The following is a 19,583-nucleotide window of genomic DNA, read 5'->3' as shown; positions in this document are numbered from 1 at the left end:
TACAGGAATATGTAAAATAGGTCTAGCTTTTTGAATAGATGTTTGATGTTAATACTGTTGAGAAGTTTTAAAAAATTAATAGCAAGAACCTTGTATAATAATCAGGCAGGTTATATAAATTAAATAATGTTGATAACGATAACCAAAGGTACAAATCAAATGCTGTTACTTTAATAGGTTATTGTTAATAGATATCGGTGTACTTTGGAGTTATTGGTATGGACATTCATTTTTATTCAAGTTCTATGGAGTTTTATTTATTGGCAACGACTTTCAGCTACCTACTTAGATAAACCTGGTAGTTGTGGACTCACTCAAAGCTAAAATATAGAATTTCTTGAAAAATATCAAATTATTGTTAGCCTATCCAATAATAGGTAACATAATTGATTGGATGGTTGAGTAAACTACATTGAAATCTAATTTTTAAACAATGTAGCCTACTGTGGAAAATATATGTGAAGCTAATCGTTCGCTTTAGCCACCTAAAAACACCCCCTTTTTTGTGAATCTGTGGATGAACTTCAGCTTCCTTAAAATTAAAAAGTCTTCCTAGCAATTATTTAAATGTTTCTTGTCCAAATTTTCTTCAGTAGGCCTATGAGCATTTTTTTTATTTTAACAAAATACTGGAAGATAAAGGGGATCAATTGTAGAAAAAATTAAGGAGTATTTTGAAAAGGGATAGAGTTCAGATAGCTTGGTACACAATAAAAGGTCTCATAACATAAAAATGATACTTTGTCAGTGTCAAACTTTTTTTACTTTGGGACAAAATATCAGTGTTTTGATATTTAGTCTTTTATTGTGTATTTGTCGCTTTACTCATGTTTTGTAAACATGAGTCGGGGTAGAATAGGCAAAAGATAATAACTTGGCTGTTTTAGCCGACTGCAGTAACCAGTTGTTATACATCCACCATTGATCGTAAAAACAATATTCTCTCAGGCTTAATTCAATCCGTTGTGTAGCAGAATTAAATTAATAATTGACAAAATGTAAATAAAATTAATGTTACAAACTTTGTGGTTTTCTTTTGTTGACACAACAAGAAGATATCAGTCAATATTTACTTCCAAAAGCTCCTCCTTGATGCTCTGGGTGTAGTCAAAGAAAATATGAAGGACACAAATAGACCTAAATGTTGGCGAGTTCATTTACCTTACTGTGCAGTTTCAGTCCAGATGGTTTCAGTAGTTTCTCGTTAACCTAAAATAAACACATACAGAAATCACTTTTATCTCCATACTGGATCTATAAGGCCATGAACTATAAATTTCTTAAGTTAGCTGTTTGATCTCTATCCCATCCCAAAATACAAAACAAAATAAAACTCCTCAATCAGCCTTTTGGTTCTCCCTTGAAACAAAAATTAAAAAAACAAAAACTTTAAACTAAAACAAGCAGTGGTTCAATAATATATTGACCTAAAGATGACATGTTTCATTTGTAGCCTGATGATTGGTTATTTTTTCCGTTGTAGCGGGTGGCTAATGGGAAGTGGTGGATCAAGGTAAGGCATTTCACCCCGTAGGCCTAGTCAGTCAGTCGCATGAATATCTCCTGCACAGCTTAATATCCTTACAACGAGTTGTAGCTAAACAAAGTCCCACACTCGAGTATTTTAACTGTGTTCATTACCTTTTTCATTATTTGAATTGGCCATTTCCTGACTACTTTTGTCCAATCGCTGTGAGAAGTTTGTAGTTGTCTTTTGTAATAATCTTAGACTTTCAATTTACATTGACTCCGTTGCCTTTAGATATTGGTAGGCTGAAAAGCAAATAACAGTCATAATTTATGTAAATTAGTGCAGGCCTGCACTTTGAGCAATTTTTTGTGTTACAGTAAACTCCCTCTTATTCGGAATCCTCGGGACCAAGGCCAGTCCAGACAACGGGTTTTCCGGTTAAACCGACGTCCCCAAAAACTCGTTAAAACGGACCGTTTAACAGTATTTGACTTAAATTTAGGAGAGCATTGTATTTAGACACGTGATCACTGGTCTCAAATCTTTCCCACGAGAACAGTCGTTTCAGTACCGCCCACTTCATGCCGATCTAGTCCGGTTAAACCGATGTGCTGATAAAAATTGTGTGGTTAAAGACATGTCATTTCCACCGAGTGTAGTCTGGTTTAACCGATGTCCGGTTAAAAGGTGTCCGTATAAGAGGGAGTCTACTGTAATTATTGCTGGAAAGTTGTCCTTCTTTGGGGATTTAGAAGTTTATTAGCTGACATCCTGGTCCAATCGTAACAAATTTTACTTAATAGGCTCACTTACTTGCTATATCATTGACTGTTCTCACTATGTATTCATAAAAATTTTTCCACTACCCAAAAATCCAACTTAATTTCCTACCAAATTCTTTTACCCCTTAAATTCCATGAACCGTTTTGCCCACCACATCATTTTATAAACCTGCCCACCACATTCCGTCAGCCCTTAAGCCCACTACATTCTGAGAACCCTAACGTCCATATCAAAGCATGAAGAAGTTTATCAGGCTATAATAAATGTTTGTGCCTCAAACATTCAACTTTGTAAGGTTTGTAAGTATCCTTACTTGGGCTACTTAGGTGTCTTCATAGTTGGATTTTCTCATTGACTGATTGAATAACTCGATAGAAGCCAACTGAGCTACACCGTAGGACCCAAAAGCAGACCTTAAAATTTTTTTTTTCCAATTTGAAAAAGTAAATTTTCATGGATTGCATGTTGGCGTCTGTCAGGTTTAACCATAGATTAAACATGTTCGCTTATCCTCATAATATGGATTAGATGAAAATTGTTTTAAGGTTCATTATTTTATCACTTAAACGTTATAATTTTATTGCTTAATCTTATTACACTTAGCTTCACCGTCCATTTTGCTGTAAAGTATACACTGTGTATAGCAATGACTACATGTATGATAATTTGAACAATTTTTTGGTAATGTTTTAACACTTATCTAGTTTAGACAATTATGATTTCTGATAAACCACTGAAACAATTTCTTTGTTACTATATTATTAAATTGGACTTTTCCAAAGTGTCTTGTGTTGAAAACTAAACAAACTTTCTGGAGGTAGATGGACTCCACCCGTTACCAAGTATAAATTACTTATTCTACAGTAAACTTAATTGGCCCTAAAAAGGTGGCCAGTCACAAAAACTGCTTACTGAAAACAATCTTTTTTTTTTATTTATTAAACATATTCACTTTCTGATCACGAGTTGAATATTGTTGAATATGTTGTGTGTGTTGAGTTGTATTGTCGTTTTTATCAGCTATTAACTCTGAACTTCTCCCTTTAGCCAGGTGGATCTCCCTACCACACCATACACCAGGTAGACACGTCCGTGCAGGGATGGAACTTCTCCGTTCTCAAACAGAACCGTTCCAACTCCTGGTCAGAGTCTCTGGACGACTGTCGTCTCTCCAACATCGTGGAGCACTTCTCTGTCCACACTGAGATAGATCGGTCACTTGAGTAAGTCGAGAGTCTAAATTATTTTGTAAACCCAAATTGGTATTGTTTGATGGTAGATTTGAGACAAAAAGTATTTTTATTTTAGTTTTTGGATGAATAAGACCATAGCAACAACTTTCTCAAGACAAGAGTCCAAGTTAGTTGATAGGACAGAAAATGTTCAAAACACAATTAATGTGATATTTTACTCTTCATTCAGAATTATGGGTTTGTTTCCGCTAGGTGTCTGCAAATATTTATCTTTCTTACCTATCTAAGCTTGAAATAGTTAAAACATTAAACAGTAACAATAGTGCTACCTTGGATGTCGTTAAAGTTGTATAAGTAGTATGAGGGAGTTAAATAAGATTACCCTGTATTAGTAATTAATCAAACTGTAGAAAAAGAAAAATTACATAGATTATTAGTTTGTTTAATACTATGTTAGAGGCAACAAGTAATTTGTTGGTTAACCTTCATAACACTATGATTTAAATATTTGATTTTAGAGTTGATGAAGCTAACACACACCTGTACGACGAGTACAAACAAGCCTACGCAGAGATACTATACAGGTGGCGTTTGTTGGATGCAAGAGCTCAGGTAAGCTTCAATGCTTTCGCCACTTCACTTTTCAAATCTACTTTGAAGTAATTGTTTTTTAAACCAACATGTTCTTTTTGTTAAGTATCAAAAGCTCAGGACTAGTTTTGAGTGAGTGTTTTTTTTATACTTGGAGCGTCTTTAATATTTCAGTTTTTAGTCTTTTCAAGCTATTCTCAGGTTCAAGGTTACATTGATTTGATATTAAATTTTACAGTCATGGTGGCAAGTGCAGCACACTGTTGTCGGATGCTAAAGTTGAAGTCATGCTGTTTGGTGCTAAAGCTCACTTTCATGTCATCAGGTGCTGAAGTTCATGTCTGCCATGCCCGAGCCACACAGAGGGATTGAGCCCAAGGTTGACTGTCAACATTGTCGCAAATCAGGTCTAGAGGCTAACTGCACAAACTGTAAAAAGCCTGCCTTGCAGTGTGTCATCTGTCACCTGTCTGTTAGAGGTAATTGTAGCCTACATCGAAAATTAGAAACAAAATTCATTGCTAATCAAAATTTACTTGTGTAATAACTGGATACCAATAAAATAACAATCAACTAATTACATTTCTAGTTAAGATTTCCTCGTTCTTGAAGCTGGATATCTAATAAATTAAAAGTTGATTTGTTCCAAGGTTGCAACAAATGAGCATGGTTTTAAGGGGTTATACAGCTTACCTATTCGCTGGTGTGTTGTAGGATCCATGAGTAGCTGTCTAGTGTGTGGCCATGGTGGACATCTCCGTCACATGCAGGAGTGGTTCAAGACAGAGAGTGTGTGTCCGAGTGGCTGCGGATGTCATTGCATCATAGAGTCCGCCAGTGTGGTGGAGCCTTAAGAGTCCTAACAAGACTAGTTGATCTCCTTGGAACATTGACTTTCGGATACTGTAATAGACATTCTATCTATACAGACCGACTTAAACTTAGTGTTTATTATGTTTATTAAGAAAAAATTAGTTGAATGAGCCACTCAACCGCCCGTGTCAGATATAGTGTTACTGTGAAGGCTTCAACTTTAACATAAATTATCAAGTTTTATACAAAGTCTAAGATAGACACCCTCTCATTTGGACCTGTTAGAATCTGACAACATAACATCGGATACTGAAGTAGACTTCCTATCTATAGGCTGTGGACTAGCTGTGGCCATTTTTTTTTATTAAAAACGAACGTAGTTGTGTGAGCCAGTCACCGAATGTGCTAGTGTTTAGAATTCTATTTTATTAAAAGATGATGTGGCAACTTTACCACTTTTGCACTTTCGCCAATGTGTCCATAACCTCAAAAACATTCAATTTACAACCTGTTTGTACAGTTGTTATTTATTTATCTAATCGGTAGAGTACTGGGGTGTGGTTTTTCAATGTATCCATTGTATTATTTGTTTACTATCTTCGGCGATCAGACTTTTAGGGAGTTTCCCATATAGGGAATAATCTATTACCGTAGATCTCATGGTAAGACCTAGATCCTTTACTTTTTCGTTTGAGGTCGCCAGAGCCCCCGTTTAAATTCATATACATGTGTCCGTTAGCGTGATAACTCGAGCAAAAATGATTTGATTAAATTTTGTACAAACGTGTAAAGCTCCATTTATTTGAATTAGTTCTCAAACCAGCACGATCAAACTATGGGAAGGGGACTTTGTGGGTTAAAATTGGTCTACCCCATTTTTTACTCTAAAAACTTAAAATTTGACAATTTCTTTCCAAACCATTTTGTAGAGCTTAAAAAAGAAATATTCTTGTATATTGAAGCGTTGTTGTAAGCCTAACGATTTTGGAGATAAAAAATTATAAGTTTAAAAAATTCCCATGTTATTCTTATGGAGAATAAATAAACTGTTGTAATTTGTTTGTTTATGGATATATTTTAATCAGATTTGGAAATTTTATTAATTTCATACTAAGTTATCAACATAAAAAAAAATCCAGCCAGGTAAATGGAAATTCGCTTAGTCTACAGGTTTGCTGAGGCGGAGGTAATTTTAGTTTAGACAAGATTTCCGTCCCAAGGTGTCTAAAAGAGTGGAAGTCTATTGTTCCTAAAAGCAAAACCTGATACGGGCCAGGTGCAATTTTTGTGCCTGTTAAAAAAAATACTGTTTTAGAACTGTTAAAACTGTTATGTCAACTTGGTATACATTGGAAAATTAAAATAATTAAAACTTAAGTAATATGTATGAAATTCAGAAACTAGTTGACGGTTGTGTTAATGTGTTGATGTTAATCCACTCATTGAAAATCATTAGTGATGGGCGGATCCAATAAAATGTCGGTACCGGATCCGGATCTTGAAAAATTAAAATCAGGTTTAAAAAAACGTAATATTTACAGAAATCCAATTTAAATCATACTGTTTTATATTAAATTGGTAGTGTTTTAATGTTGATGTAATAAGATATAGAATAACATAGCTTATATGGCTAGGGAATGTCACAGAATATGTCGACGTCTATAAATGATATGGCTGAGCAATATTCCTCATTTTAGGTGGACTCTAAAATTTTCAAAATCATGAAATGAAACTTCCTGCAAAAGTTTGCACGACCACCAAGAGGGTATGGAGACACAGACAGTCTTGTCATGGACACAGATAGTCTTCTATATGGAGTTTATTTTAATCATTTTAACCAATAATTTTATTTTAAAATACATCACTATGCCCAACCACCTGTTCTTATGTATGAATTGTACTTTATAAAAAACATTTTGTGTTGGTAAAATAAAAAAAAATAAATCGGATCCATCAAAACTGGATCTAGCCCAAAATCCAATTTTTTGGATCCAATCAGGCGTCGGTTCTAGCTTAGATCCTGTGGATTCGGTAGTCCGATATCCGGATCCGACCATCACTAAACATCATACACAGTAATGTAATTGGTACATGATGCGAGTAACTCAGTTACATTTTAAGGTTGTAAATACAGATTTTTGTAAGTATACCTTTTTTCACTTGAATTGTTGAATCTGTATATAATGTTTTATAGTGTAAGTTGGCAATAATTGTAAAGTGCCTTACATGAATTAATTAAGACCTACTTGCAATAAAAATATCTAAAATAATTATGACATATTTCTTGATCCACCTGACCAGCCATGAAAAATCTTTGGACCACTTGCACAGTGAAAATATTATTTTGAGCGATTTTTGCCACAGCTATTTAATCTCTGACCAACTCTGACTCAAGTACATGTGAGTAGCGCCCCTTTCCCCTCCCCCCCCCCCATCAAACCCTTTTATCACTCATTCTTTATTTGCTTATCTCAGCAAAAGCTGCGATCGCTATAAAAATAAATTAAATATCTCATGTACGTGTTTAGATTGCCTCTTTCGGTCAGGGAAACTTCGTCATGGTGTTCATGATTAGGGGTCTCAATCCCGGGCCTTCAATCCAATCCCGGGATTTCGGGATTCGTCTCAGCCGATCCCGGGATCCCAGGATCAATCCCGGGATTATATAATATTAGCCATTTTAAATAAGCGAGAAAGTCCCCTCGTTGAGTACTTTAATGTTTTAAACTGGCCTTACCAGTGTTCCACTGCGTAATGTTTCCGTTTTCTAAGTAAATAAATATTACCACGCGGAACTTTCATCGCCCGTATTTCTTATTTACAGTGTATAAATGTTGATATGTCACTCTAGAATATAATAAATACATTAAAAAAAATCGCGAGCAACCGCACTCGCACGTAGCCTACGCCACGCTAGCTAAAATAAAAAGATAAAATGGGAAGAATCACGAGTATCAGCGTAAAAATGTTATTTTGACTGACAGCAATAAAACAATATAAGATACTGTAAAACAATAAACCATCTGCTTATGTAGTATCGTGTGTATGAAAAACGTAATTTTAAATTGCAAGAAATTTAATCACCACACTAATAACAAAATGTTATAGACCCTAAATATAAGCAATCTTTAATAATGAGATTATATTCGTGTGTTTATAGTTATATTTTATGGCTTAAATGAAAATAATACTTAAATTTCCGATTGCAATGTTATTTTTGCTACAAGAGAATTGCGTTGTTTACGTTTAATGTCAAAAGTAAAACTCAAAATAACTCGTAGGCCTACTGTAATTAAGTTCTAACTAATATATGTAATAACATATTTACAGAAAGTAAATCCAAATCGTCTAAAAACTGAAACATATATTTAGGCCTACATTCGTCCACATTGAGTTTAATGATAATTAAATTTTCCAACCAAAAAAGGTCATTCTTAGGCTATATACCATTTCATATAATCGTCCTAAAAATAAAGAGTATATGTTTTTCAAGTGTTATTGGACTATTTTTATTAATTTTCCGTAAGTAAAAGTCCTCAAATTCACATAGGTTTTGCAATCCCGTTAATCCCGGGATTAAAAGTCACCAATCCCGGGATTTCTAGGTATCAAAAATCGGCCGGGATTCGGGATCCCGGGATTGAGACCCCTATTCATGATCGTGGCTTCATCTTGTACATCCAGTTTTGAAGATATCATCGTCTCCCGCAGTCATGCAAACAACGGTAATCTTTTTTCTGCAATTGTGGCAAAATCAATATCTTCTTCGGTTTTTTTAGACATCATTTTTGTCTCCCGCGGTCATGGAAATAACGTAATCTTTTTCCGCAATCGTGGCAAAATCATGAATATATTCTTAAAGTCTTGAAGACTAACCATTTATCCAGTCATTTGATATCAAGCGAGAGGGGATACATCAGTAATCCAGACAAAAGTTTTGGAGCTACCTAGCCTAAGCTACCATTTTTTTTCAATAGCATTGTTAACATAAGCATGTCTGAATGAAAATTAAAAGCAACTATTTTAGTGGTAGTGAAAAAATTTGCTAACAAATCGACAATTCTAGCTTAAAATTTCTAAAACGTACTATAATATAGGCTTATATGTTTTTAGGAATTGCCAGATAATATTCAGTAAAAAATACAAAATGCTGAATGTTCCAGTACCTATCTAAAATAGGCCCCTAAAACGCATAAAAGTAATTCTAAATTTTAAAAATGTAGGTGACCCCCACCCCCCTAAGGTAAGTTCCGCGGGTCATAATTGTCCTCTTTTTGATAGTTATTTACAAAAAATGTTGATAGTTGTTACGTTTTTTAATGATTTAAAATGTATGGTTTTAGAAAAGGAGATTTAAATCATTCTAGGACGGATTGGTAAACAAGGCAATATACATTGATCATAATAACGCTTCATATTTGTTTGGAGTCAGATCATAGTGGCGTAGAACTGTCAGGTCGATTCCGTCGTCTGCAAAGTGCAAAAATGGTTTAGGTTTACTGTTTGTGTACGCTCCTTCACTTTACTGTCTCGGATGTTGACTGAAAATAATGATTTCTGTCTGAAGCAGTAATGCTGCTCTTTACGTTATCTGGGACTAGTTGTACGCGTATTTCTTTAGTGGAGTTTCGGTGATTAATTTATTGGAACATTGAATGCCAGTACAATACACGAAGTTGCCATATTTCGGTTGATTAATTCTAAGTAATGAAAATGGATTAGCTTACTTAAGTGTTGGCTTAGGCTAAACTTCTTGATTGGATAACTCTTCTAAAGGTGTGTACACAATATAATTATTCATCTTGTGTATTGCCTTCCGGATTACTTCATGAATTGTATACAAGAGGTTAAGTTACCTTGATTCTGTCCAAGTAATCCTTAAGTCGTCATTAGTGCGACCGGTTTCGATGTCTATGGCATCATTGTCAAGCTGAACGTAAAAATCGCTCCTAGGAGGTCGTCATGAGTCTTGAAACACACTTAACACGTAACATATAACACGTACACAAACAAAAAACGATAAAATGCATGGCCACACAACTAATTTACAACACAGCGGCGGGTACAGGGTGTAGGTCTAGACTCAAAGGGTGGAGTCTAGACCTACACCCTGTACCCGCCGCTGTGTTGTAAATTAGTTGTGTGGCCATGCATTTTATCGTTTTTTGTTTGTGTACGTGTTATATGTTACGTGTTAAGTGTGTTTCAAGACTCATGACGACCTCCTAGGAGCGATTTTTACGTTCAGCTTGACAATGATGCCATAGACATCGAAACCGGTCGCACTAATGACGACTTAAGGATTACTTGGACAGAATCAAGGTAACTTAACCTCTTGTATACAATATAATTATTCAAAAAACCTTCAGAAACCCCCTAAAATCGAAACATAGCCTAGCCTTTTTTATGAGAAATTTTAGTTTAAGATGTAATTTAAGGGTCCAAAGAAAACAGGATGGGTAGGCTAAACTTAGACTTAAACTTAGACAGGTTCTTATTTAGACTTGCTGGTGGTAGATCGGTTGTTATGTGTGTTTACTCACCTAAAACGTTCTATAAGACATTTTTTTAAGGCTGCACTTTACTTTAGGTCCTACACAAACAACCGAATGAAAATATCGATTATTCTATTGTTTCATTTGATATATCGATCAATATTTTAATTCAAATGAGTGCAGGACCTAAAGTAAAGTGCAGCCGTTTTTAAACACACCAAACACGTTCCTAGACACCAACACTACAACTTTCGTAAATGGCTTTTTTGTTGCCGAGGCTTCCTTAGACCCCTACAATCGGATAGATGTATCAGCAATAAGCCCTACCATCTAGGGGACTGGTCGGAATTTGGGGTTTTGGGTGGGGGGAAAGGCTCGCTACTAGACACCTCGCTTCTAGTCTTACCTAACCGTAATCTGGACATGGTGTCTAGTAATCTGGGTGTGGTGTTTAGTAATCTAGGCGTGATGTATACAGAAAGCCTCGGCGAAAAAAAGTCGTTTGAGAAAGTTGTAGTGATGGTGTCTAGGATGGGTTTAAAAACGTCTTATAGGACGTTTTAGGTGAGTTGGGGAAAGTAAATAATATCCAACTTCGGGCCAACACTTAGACAGAGACAAGCAGACAAGAGGTATTACAGTAATAAATTCAAACTATTGTAGTTTATTCAGTTTTGTCACAGCAGAAAAATGTTTGCACCATCTTTTCCAGGTAAAAATCTAGTTTCTAATGATATATAAAATAATTAGGCTACTATAGGTTCTCATAGTCACCTTATAATGCATAATTTCCGCTACCGGTACGTTTTCTTAAAATACTGCAATATCTATCTTTAAAAACATGTCCAAATTTTACATGTGATATGCAGTAAATTATTATACTTAGGCTAATCTTAATATAATTTTGTTATTTTTATTTCAGACTTTGAACAGATGGAGCAATTAACTTCTGATTCAATGTTAAATGAGAACTTAGGTTCAAGAAGTAGGTAAATCCAGGGCCAGAAGGTAATTTTATAGAGAAATGAGTGTTGGATCAAATAAATGGAAGTGGGGAAAGCAGGCCAGGTCGCTGGAGTGGTGTATGCAGAGAGGCAAAGTCTAGATACTGTCAGAGCGCTGCATCAGACTGTTGTGTCTCTGAGGGCAGCTTTAGAACAATCAAGATCAGAGTTGCAAGCACTGAGACAGCAGGTGCAAGGAAAAGTTGATCCCACTGTTTATGAAAAAACAATAGAGAAATTATCATTGGAGAATCATGTTTTGAGACAAAGAGTGCTTTCGTCTGAGAATGTCAGCTCTTTAGGGATTGAAATTTCTTTACCAACCATAACAGAGCAGAATCCAAACAAGTCTATGGATTCCACAGAAAATGTAGATTCAGGAAGGGCAGAAGAGGCACAAAATGTGGAAGACAAAAATGACAGAGAAGGATCAAATAACGACCAGGGCTCTAGAGGACAAAATGGTTTAGTTGATCAGCCGTCCTTAGAGAATGGGGATGAAGCAGAGAAATCAGTGCACGATGACGGGGATCAATCGATATCCAGTGCAACGAGCAGACAAGGAGCAGGAACTCCTCAGATCAGCAAGGGGGAGTCGGAGGATTCTGAAGAACTGGACGATATCGAGCTCATCTTCACTACTGACGACAAGGAGCTCAGCGGGCTACATGAGGATTTGGTGTCAATTGCGGAATCTGAAACGTGGCAACTTAAAAGAGAAGACAAGAGTACTAAAGATGTTGTTAGCAATTCAACTCTCAAGCATACGTGGACACATTCTGTGTTTGTAGAGACAGATATATCCAAGTGTGGAGTCATCGATGAAGACGAGAGTCCTCAAATATGTAGGCGTAACACTTTACCAAACGCTGTTCCTTATAGACCGATAATACACAGAGAAGCGATGACCGGAAGTAGGGGTCAGTTACTAGAACAAACTCATCATAGTCCTCGTCCTTTGCTGGTTAAGTTTTCCCAAAGTTCTCGAAGCCCTAGGAATACCAGGCCGATTTTAGCTGAAAAGAATTCAAACAAACAAGAATCTGAAGCTCAAACTGACATAACCGCTCTGCCAGCTCACTGGAGGTCAGAAAGTTTCCTCGCTCATCACAAAGTCGCAAGCAACTTCACGACATTACCTTCAAAATTTGCAATCCCTGTTAGTCACTGCCCTCCTCGAAAACAGTCGTTGAGACTTTCAGAGAAAACCCAAGAAGCCAGAAGGGTTCTCCTCTCCGATATAAATTTCACAAGCATGGTCCCAGAACTTTCTAGAAGCGCCGATCATCTTTGTAACGAAGCCATAAATACCTCAAATTTATGTAAGAACTACCCTCGGGCTTTCTCATACATGAAGAACGCTGACAGTGTGTTATCTCCAGGGTACTTAGGCCGGGTGCCTTGGTCTCCATGCGACTGCAACAGCCAACACCCCAGCTGGGAGTACTATCAAGGTTCGCTGATGTCAATTCCTTCTCCCTCAGTGATGGATATGTCTGAGTGCTCAAGGAGAAGGCACTCGATGAAACCGTCGGTTTCTTCATTGGACGCCTCGTGGTACAGCTCTTGCAACGTTCGGCCTAACTGGTCCGTCCCAACGTCTCCGACACATTGCCGCAGATCTCGCAGTGTTCCTTTCTCAGCCTCTTACCACCAACCAGACACAAGCTGCTACAGTATGTGCTGTCCAAACAGGAGACAAGACTCTAAACTCTCAATATCTTCATCATCTAGGACATTCAGACCGCTGACCACATCAAAAAGTCGAAGCAGAGTTACTTTCCAAGGTAAAATGACGTGTCACTAAGCGTATTTTGAAATTTTAATCAGTAGGCCCAGGGAGTCAAGTTATGTAACTTGACTTAAGTAATTTTACACATGAACAATGTCAATAAACAATAATTTTTCACAAAAAAAGTCAGTCAAATTATTTTAAACCTTTGGAATAGGAATGGGAATAGAAACTTGATGATTAAAAAATTCTTTCTTAAGAATTTAGTTTAATATAGGTACATACCACTACTTCTTGCACTATATTATTCATACCAATCTCAACAGATCTTTTCAAATTCATTTGTTAGAATGAAATCTGTTCACTGCATAATAATATCCTTTTAATATTTTCTAGTGCCCAACATTACATAACATTACTATTTGAACACATTAAACATTCGCAAATTGTTGACTATACAGCAATTTTAACGCAATGTTTATCTTTAGATACAATTGTTCGGCGCCCTGGTCAATCTCTACCAGATCTGCGCTTACCGCTGGAGCAAGACAGTGGCGAAGACTCTACAGATTCGCTGATTGAAGAGTCGGAAGAATTCTTGCGAAGATCCATCGACTCAATGGTGACGGGAGCAGATTATGTTCAGACTGCTAGAAAAAGACGTTCGAGGAGATATTCTGAACCTTTTAAAGGTATGCTTATAGTTTTTAAAAGTGTCATAAATGGTATAAACAAGAGTTGTAAATTTGAAAATGCCATTGATGTAGTAAAAACATAAATGAATAAATAAATTGTGTCAATAATTCCCACATGATGAACAAAATTTTGTGAACATCTAGAGTATTAATCTACAAATTCAATACATGATTTTTAAATCTTTAAAACATCATTATTGACACACTAAATATGTTTTATAAGGGGACCTGTGAGCAAGCTGCATGTTTAAATACTGTTCAAAATTTGTCTCAGAGGCAAAAAGAATAATAAGGCAATTACCCTTTTACCTTTCAAATATGACATTAGGCCTATAGTAAAAAAAATTAGAATCCACAAAAACACGATATGAGAGTTATTATACTATCTCTGAATGTTTGTTTGAGACAATTAGGCATATTATAAATAACACCACTAATTTACAATCTTTAAAATATGCCTATTGCAGATATAACTTATATTATAAAGAGTGTAATTTACATACCATACCTCAATCATATTTCAATTAAGTTATAAATAAAAATTTTCTATTCACCATTAATTTTTTTTCTCAAACAGTTTTGCTTCTTTTTTTATTAATTTTTATATAAATTAATTCCATTGAGGATTTTTCAGACTCATTTGAGCCACCGAAATCAAGTTCACCGTTCCTGGCAAAACTGCCGCGAGACTTGAAGCTAAACTACTGGGTGAAGGTGATCACCAACGAAGGTCGAGTGGTGGTGGGCCGAGTGAGGTATGTAGGACCAGTGTCTGGCCGAGGAGACGACATCTATGTGGGAGTTCAGCTGGGGAGGTCGGACGGCAACTGTGACGGATCATACGGAGGTCGACGCTACTTTGACTGGTGAGCCAAACTATCTTGCCTAGCTTTTGGTTCTATCAGAATGAAATCCAATTATATTTATTCACTATATAAAGTTTTGAACATGAATAGTGTCAACGGAGTAACTTACAATGTACTAGGCTATACCACTTAAGGTCTACATGCTGCTTAAAAACTTGTATTGCTTAGACTGGTTCAAAATAATTCATGTATGGTATAGGAAGCTAAATTGTTTGAGCAATTTTAATTTCTTCAGGATTGTAGTTTGGGTTTGGTCTCTTTTGAATGAGATGGACTGATTTCTCGTAGTAGTAGGTTGCAGATACACAAAGTTTTCATTTTATTCTTATTAGGTACGTAATATTGCTATTGTCATTTTTTATATTGTAGTGAATTTCCCATATATAACGAATAAGATCACTTCAAGATCACATCGAGATAGGTCACATCGTAAGACTCAGACCCGGGACCAATTTACTTTTCGAATTTCCCATATAGGGAATAAGCTGTTACAGTAGGTCTCATGGTAAGACCTAGACCCAGGACCAATTCACTTTTTTGTTTTGATGTCCCCAGAGGCCAAAAACACAGACCGAGAAAAAATCATCCGATTTTGATGAAATTTGGTACAAATGTGCAAACTTGCATTTATTCTAACTAGTTCGCGAAATAGCATGATCAGACTATGGGAACGAACTTGTGTGGTTGGTTTTATTGGATAAAAACTGGATTTTTTCATTATTGATCCACCCAAAACAAACAATTTTGCAGTTTCTTTCAAATTATTTTGTAAGGCTTAAAAATACAAATTATTTAATATATTGAATTAGGCTATGTCTAACGGTTAAAAGCTTTGGGCCTATAATCCCAAAAAATTTTAAATTGAAAACTTCCATGTTATTCTTGTTGAGAAAAAATAATTTGTTGCAGTTTGCCTGTCTATGGATGACTAGCATTATTTTGTTTGAATTTGGCAGATTTGTAAATTTCATACTAAGCTCAACATTTCATAAAAAAATACCTTTTTGCTCCTATCGATGAACAAGTATTTTTTTTATTATACTGTAGAAACCTTCTAATCATTACATAATTAGACCACATAATTTGAGGTTGGTTATACAAAGTCGTCATCAATGTTTACATTTCTGTTGTTTACAAACATAATTTAAAATCAAAATGTTATCCGATTAGCAGCGTTTTCATAACGTACCATAAACAAATCTTCAGGTTAGCGAACCGAAAAATTTACAATAGGGTTTTTCTGTTCCCTGTTTGAAGTTACCTGTAAAAGATGATTGATCTAAAAACAGCTGTTTTCTGGATACTATGATGAAAAATACTGTTGGCTCAGGTGGAAGATTAGCCCTTATTGAGTGAAATAAGTAGTGAAAGGTTCATTTGTATGTTAGTTTCAACAATTCGGTTGGATTGAGATAGCTTAGATATTTATACATAGTTATTTTTTATGTTAAAAATTTGTTTATATCAGTTTTGATTACTTCTGGTTGTGAGGATGGTTAATAAGTAGAACTACAATTTATTGCCTTTTTAAAATATATTTTTGTTGTTTCAGCGACACAGATTGTGCGATCTTCGTACCTTTCAAAAAAGTGGTGATGGCCTGGAGTAATATGTAAGGTATTAAGCTTTATTATAATTACCTAAAGACATGTTTCCCATGGTAATAGCTTCTACTTTGATCAATTTTAAATCAATATCGATGTTAGGTAAGCATGCACTTTGGCATTCTACCTTCTCAAATTCAACGTTATTTGAATCATTCACTGCTGGTTAAGATAAATGTTTAATTTAAATAGTTTTTTACTAAATATTGCAGACATTTTATTTTTGGCATTAGACCAGGTGAATTTTTTTGCTAAGCCTTACGAACTCATGAAGAATAATCTTGTCGGCTAGCACACCATTTGAAGTGTAAAGATAAATTAATGTAATTTTGATATTTTAATTAGGTACATGATTCAACATCAAAATAAATTTATTGATAAAACTCATGCAATTATAATTATTTAATATGAGCACTAGTCCTACATGCATAACATAAAAAATAGTACTATAATTCATAATTCAACTCACAAATTTCTTGTATCTAGAATTGATTTGATTATTGTTGAATAGCAAGATAGAGGTGATATTTAGATAGTGTTCTTGGTAGCTAGTTTTTTATGTTATGTTAACGAGAGAAAAAATCTATTTAAATTACCTTTATCGTAACCTTGATTTTCAGCTACATCGAATAACGTTTTTTCTGGAATTTTTATTCACCCCCTTGGATTCTAGCTTCAAATAGTTTGTTTCTATAATGATTAAAATTTGGTATTCTCTTATTGTTTTAATGCATACTCGAACTGCAGTGTTTAACCCTTTCCACTCGTATGTCGCCGCTACCGCGACATTCACGTCTGACCGTTCCACTCGTATGTCGCGGCCGCCGCGACATTTTCAGCATCGGCTTTTTATTAATAAATCCCTTTTATATAGTGTTTGCATGTTTTGAATTTGTGTTGAATACAAACTTAATGATTTCCTTATTCATTTTACATGTCTTTGGTAGCTTGAAAAATAATTGTAAGTTTATTTAGTCAGCTGTGGATTAAAGAATAGAGAAGTGTAAATAGTAACCATGACGACCAAAATCACCAAAAAATCTAAGTTTGAAAATGCATTTTTTCATTAAAAATACACCTAATCCTTCTTGTAATGGCTGATTTGAATTGGCAACTAGATAACTAATGTTGATAAAGTGTTTTACAAATCCTGAAAATGTGTTAACGTTTTTTAAAAAGCCTCCTAAAAAATATTTTGTACATTTTATTTTGCTTTTTTTATATTATGACCACACAAAAAATATTTTATGGGTATATTTATTTTGATATTTTGTTTTACTTGTGTACAATTTTATGCTGAATAAGAATCAAGCCCTCAAGTACAACAAATAATTTATTTTAGTCAGTATATGTACACAAAACTTAAAACATGTTTTTTTGCATGGCAATAAATGCAAGCGCATGGGACAACAAGGGGTCAACTAATCCGAGTGGAAAGGGTTAAGAAATTAATTCTAAAATTTTGAAAGCTTGATTTTGTCAAAACTTACTCTGTGGATACATTAAATGTGAACTCTTGCAATATTTATAAACTGTGCCAAACCAACTGTAAAATGCTCCCTCCATCTTCAAATTGCTTATTATGTGACTTCACGTCTGTCCCATTTTATGAAGCCTCTTCATTCATAATTTTAAGGGTAATCTGTGTTCTGCGGGTCAATTTATTATCCTTGTGTATTGATCGTAATAATGACAAGATCTGGCTAAGTAATTGTAAGAATTTTATTTGAACACTACTGTCTATATTACAAGTCCAATCGTGCACACACCTTGTATTTAAATGTATTCTATATTCTAGTCACCCTACCATAATAAAACTATATATAAATAATGTTGAAATATTTATGTCGGTAAACAGATAATTTAAATGCAACTAGCATAGTTTTATCCAGTTAGGTGCTGTGTCACAAGTTCCTTATAACCTACAACATCTTACACGACCTATGCTCTCTTACCTCAATTTTGTTCCTTATTAGTTGTTAGCTTGATTGTTTTGGTGTTTGTATACTTGAGACGACATAAAATGTAAGATGTTTGCTCCTTACATATCACAGATTGACTAGTATTATTGTCCTTCCTTTTTCAATCTTCCCAAAATTATTATTATTATTCTCCTTACATTCTTTAAATTAGGGAAGATAATCCTCCTTTTATTAAATACATTTTTTCTTCCTTTCTGTATATTGGGGAGTATTGACCTTCTTTTATATTTTAAATGAGGCATTATAATACTTTGGATTTTATGTGAATTTCATCATCTCTTTCCTTAAACAGCTGTACACTCCTTATATTCCACAGGAAAAGGATAATGCAAATTAAAAAAGTAATCTTTCCGTACATTCCATGTATAAAGGGAATTGCACGAGTGTTAAATGGATTGCAGTGTAAAGTATAATTTGTATTTTCAAACAGTATTTCATTACTTTTGTTCTATGTATTGAGGAGTACCCTATGTTACTCCCTAAGAAATCTTACTCTTTGCATTCCACTGATGAAGGAACATTTCATCCATTACTTGTATTTTTTTCTCAAAGAATTCTATACTCTATACTCCATTCAAATATTGTGCTGCTTGATTCAAATAATGAAATCTCCTTGTGAAATAGTGATATGTAATTTTACTTTGTACCTATTCCAAAATACATACTCATAAAAAGGTGTTTTAATTCAAAACTTTGAGTGATGTAATATAAAATACCTATGCAAAACAAATCATTTGTATGCTTGCAGTGAGTAGTAGACTTGTTTGGACAAGTTTAAGTGCCAAATTTACATTCTTGCTTGTTGTCTGTCTACATGTTACATAGCTATTGTCAAAAGAAAACTAAGATAGTACTTGTCTATCAATTTAAAAACTATTCAGTGAATATATAATTCCAGAATGCATCAGTCTTTTTAGCGAATTTCCCATATAGGGAATAATCTATTTCTTTATTTTATATCCTGGAGCTTAAACTTTAATATGCAATGCTAAATACTATGCTTGACTGTAGAATGGTGGAATGAAAACTGTGTAGTCAGTATAGATATCCTTAAAAAAATGTATTTATGAAGGTACATGTAGTATTTGACAGTTTTTTAGTATAACCTTTGTCTAAGCACTATTGCGAAATAGACGAGATGTTTTAATATTCCTGAAGTTTTAACCAAATTAAGAATTAAAAAATATTGTTGTATTATATTTTGTGTTGATGTAAAATATTTTATTTCTTGGAATGGAAACAAAATTTTAATTATGCTAAACCATAAAGTTAACGGTTTGTTAACTTTAATAGAACTTCAATACAGTTGACTCCCACTTATCCGGCAAACTCCTCGGGACCGAGGCCAGTCCGG

At 34.7% G+C, this 19,583-nt stretch overlaps 2 protein-coding genes across 3 annotated transcripts in view; both read left to right on the top strand.

Annotated features, from left to right (window-relative positions):
* LOC128990856 (GATOR complex protein WDR59-like) overlaps positions 1-5,829 on the top strand; it is a 39,741-nt gene extending 33,912 nt beyond the window's left edge. The window contains exons 19-23 of one of the 2 annotated variants that reach the window (XM_054413476.1): positions 1,484-1,513; positions 3,302-3,477; positions 3,966-4,059; positions 4,364-4,517; positions 4,753-5,829. In XM_054413476.1, the coding sequence (XP_054269451.1) occupies positions 1,484-1,513; positions 3,302-3,477; positions 3,966-4,059; positions 4,364-4,517; positions 4,753-4,892 (594 nt within the window). In that variant the 3' untranslated portion in view covers positions 4,893-5,829. The remainder of the gene's footprint in view (positions 1-1,483; positions 1,514-3,301; positions 3,478-3,965; positions 4,060-4,363; positions 4,518-4,752) is intronic. The other variant, XM_054413477.1, reaches the window with a different exon arrangement.
* A 3,523-nt stretch (positions 5,830-9,352) lies between these two features.
* On the top strand, positions 9,353-17,701 carry LOC128990647 (uncharacterized). Its single transcript, XM_054413132.1, has 5 exons — positions 9,353-9,627; positions 11,269-13,137; positions 13,571-13,774; positions 14,412-14,643; positions 16,196-17,701. The coding sequence occupies exons 2-5, from the start codon at positions 11,391-11,393 to the stop codon at positions 16,257-16,259; spliced, it is 2,247 nt and encodes a 748-aa protein (XP_054269107.1). The 5' UTR covers positions 9,353-9,627; positions 11,269-11,390; the 3' UTR covers positions 16,260-17,701.
* The last annotated feature ends 1,882 nt before the right edge of the window (positions 17,702-19,583 follow it).

This window comes from Macrosteles quadrilineatus, unplaced genomic scaffold, assembly GCF_028750875.1.
Source record: "Macrosteles quadrilineatus isolate MER2022 unplaced genomic scaffold, UCM_ALF_1.0 Scaffold_3__2_contigs__length_128488019, whole genome shotgun sequence".
NCBI lineage: Eukaryota > Metazoa > Arthropoda > Insecta > Hemiptera > Cicadellidae > Macrosteles > Macrosteles quadrilineatus.
This window is presented reverse-complemented; position numbering and strand designations above follow the sequence as displayed.

Coding starts and splice junctions, on each gene's coding strand:
- LOC128990647 (XM_054413132.1), top strand. CDS start 11,391: ATGGAAGTGGGGAAAGCAGGCCAGGTCGCTGGAGTGGTGTATGCAGAG. Junction 13,138..13,570: donor AAGCAGAGTTACTTTCCAAG/GTAAAATGACGT, acceptor GTTTATCTTTAG/ATACAATTGTTCGGCGCCCT. Junction 14,644..16,195: donor GGTCGACGCTACTTTGACTG/GTGAGCCAAACT, acceptor TTGTTGTTTCAG/CGACACAGATTGTGCGATCT.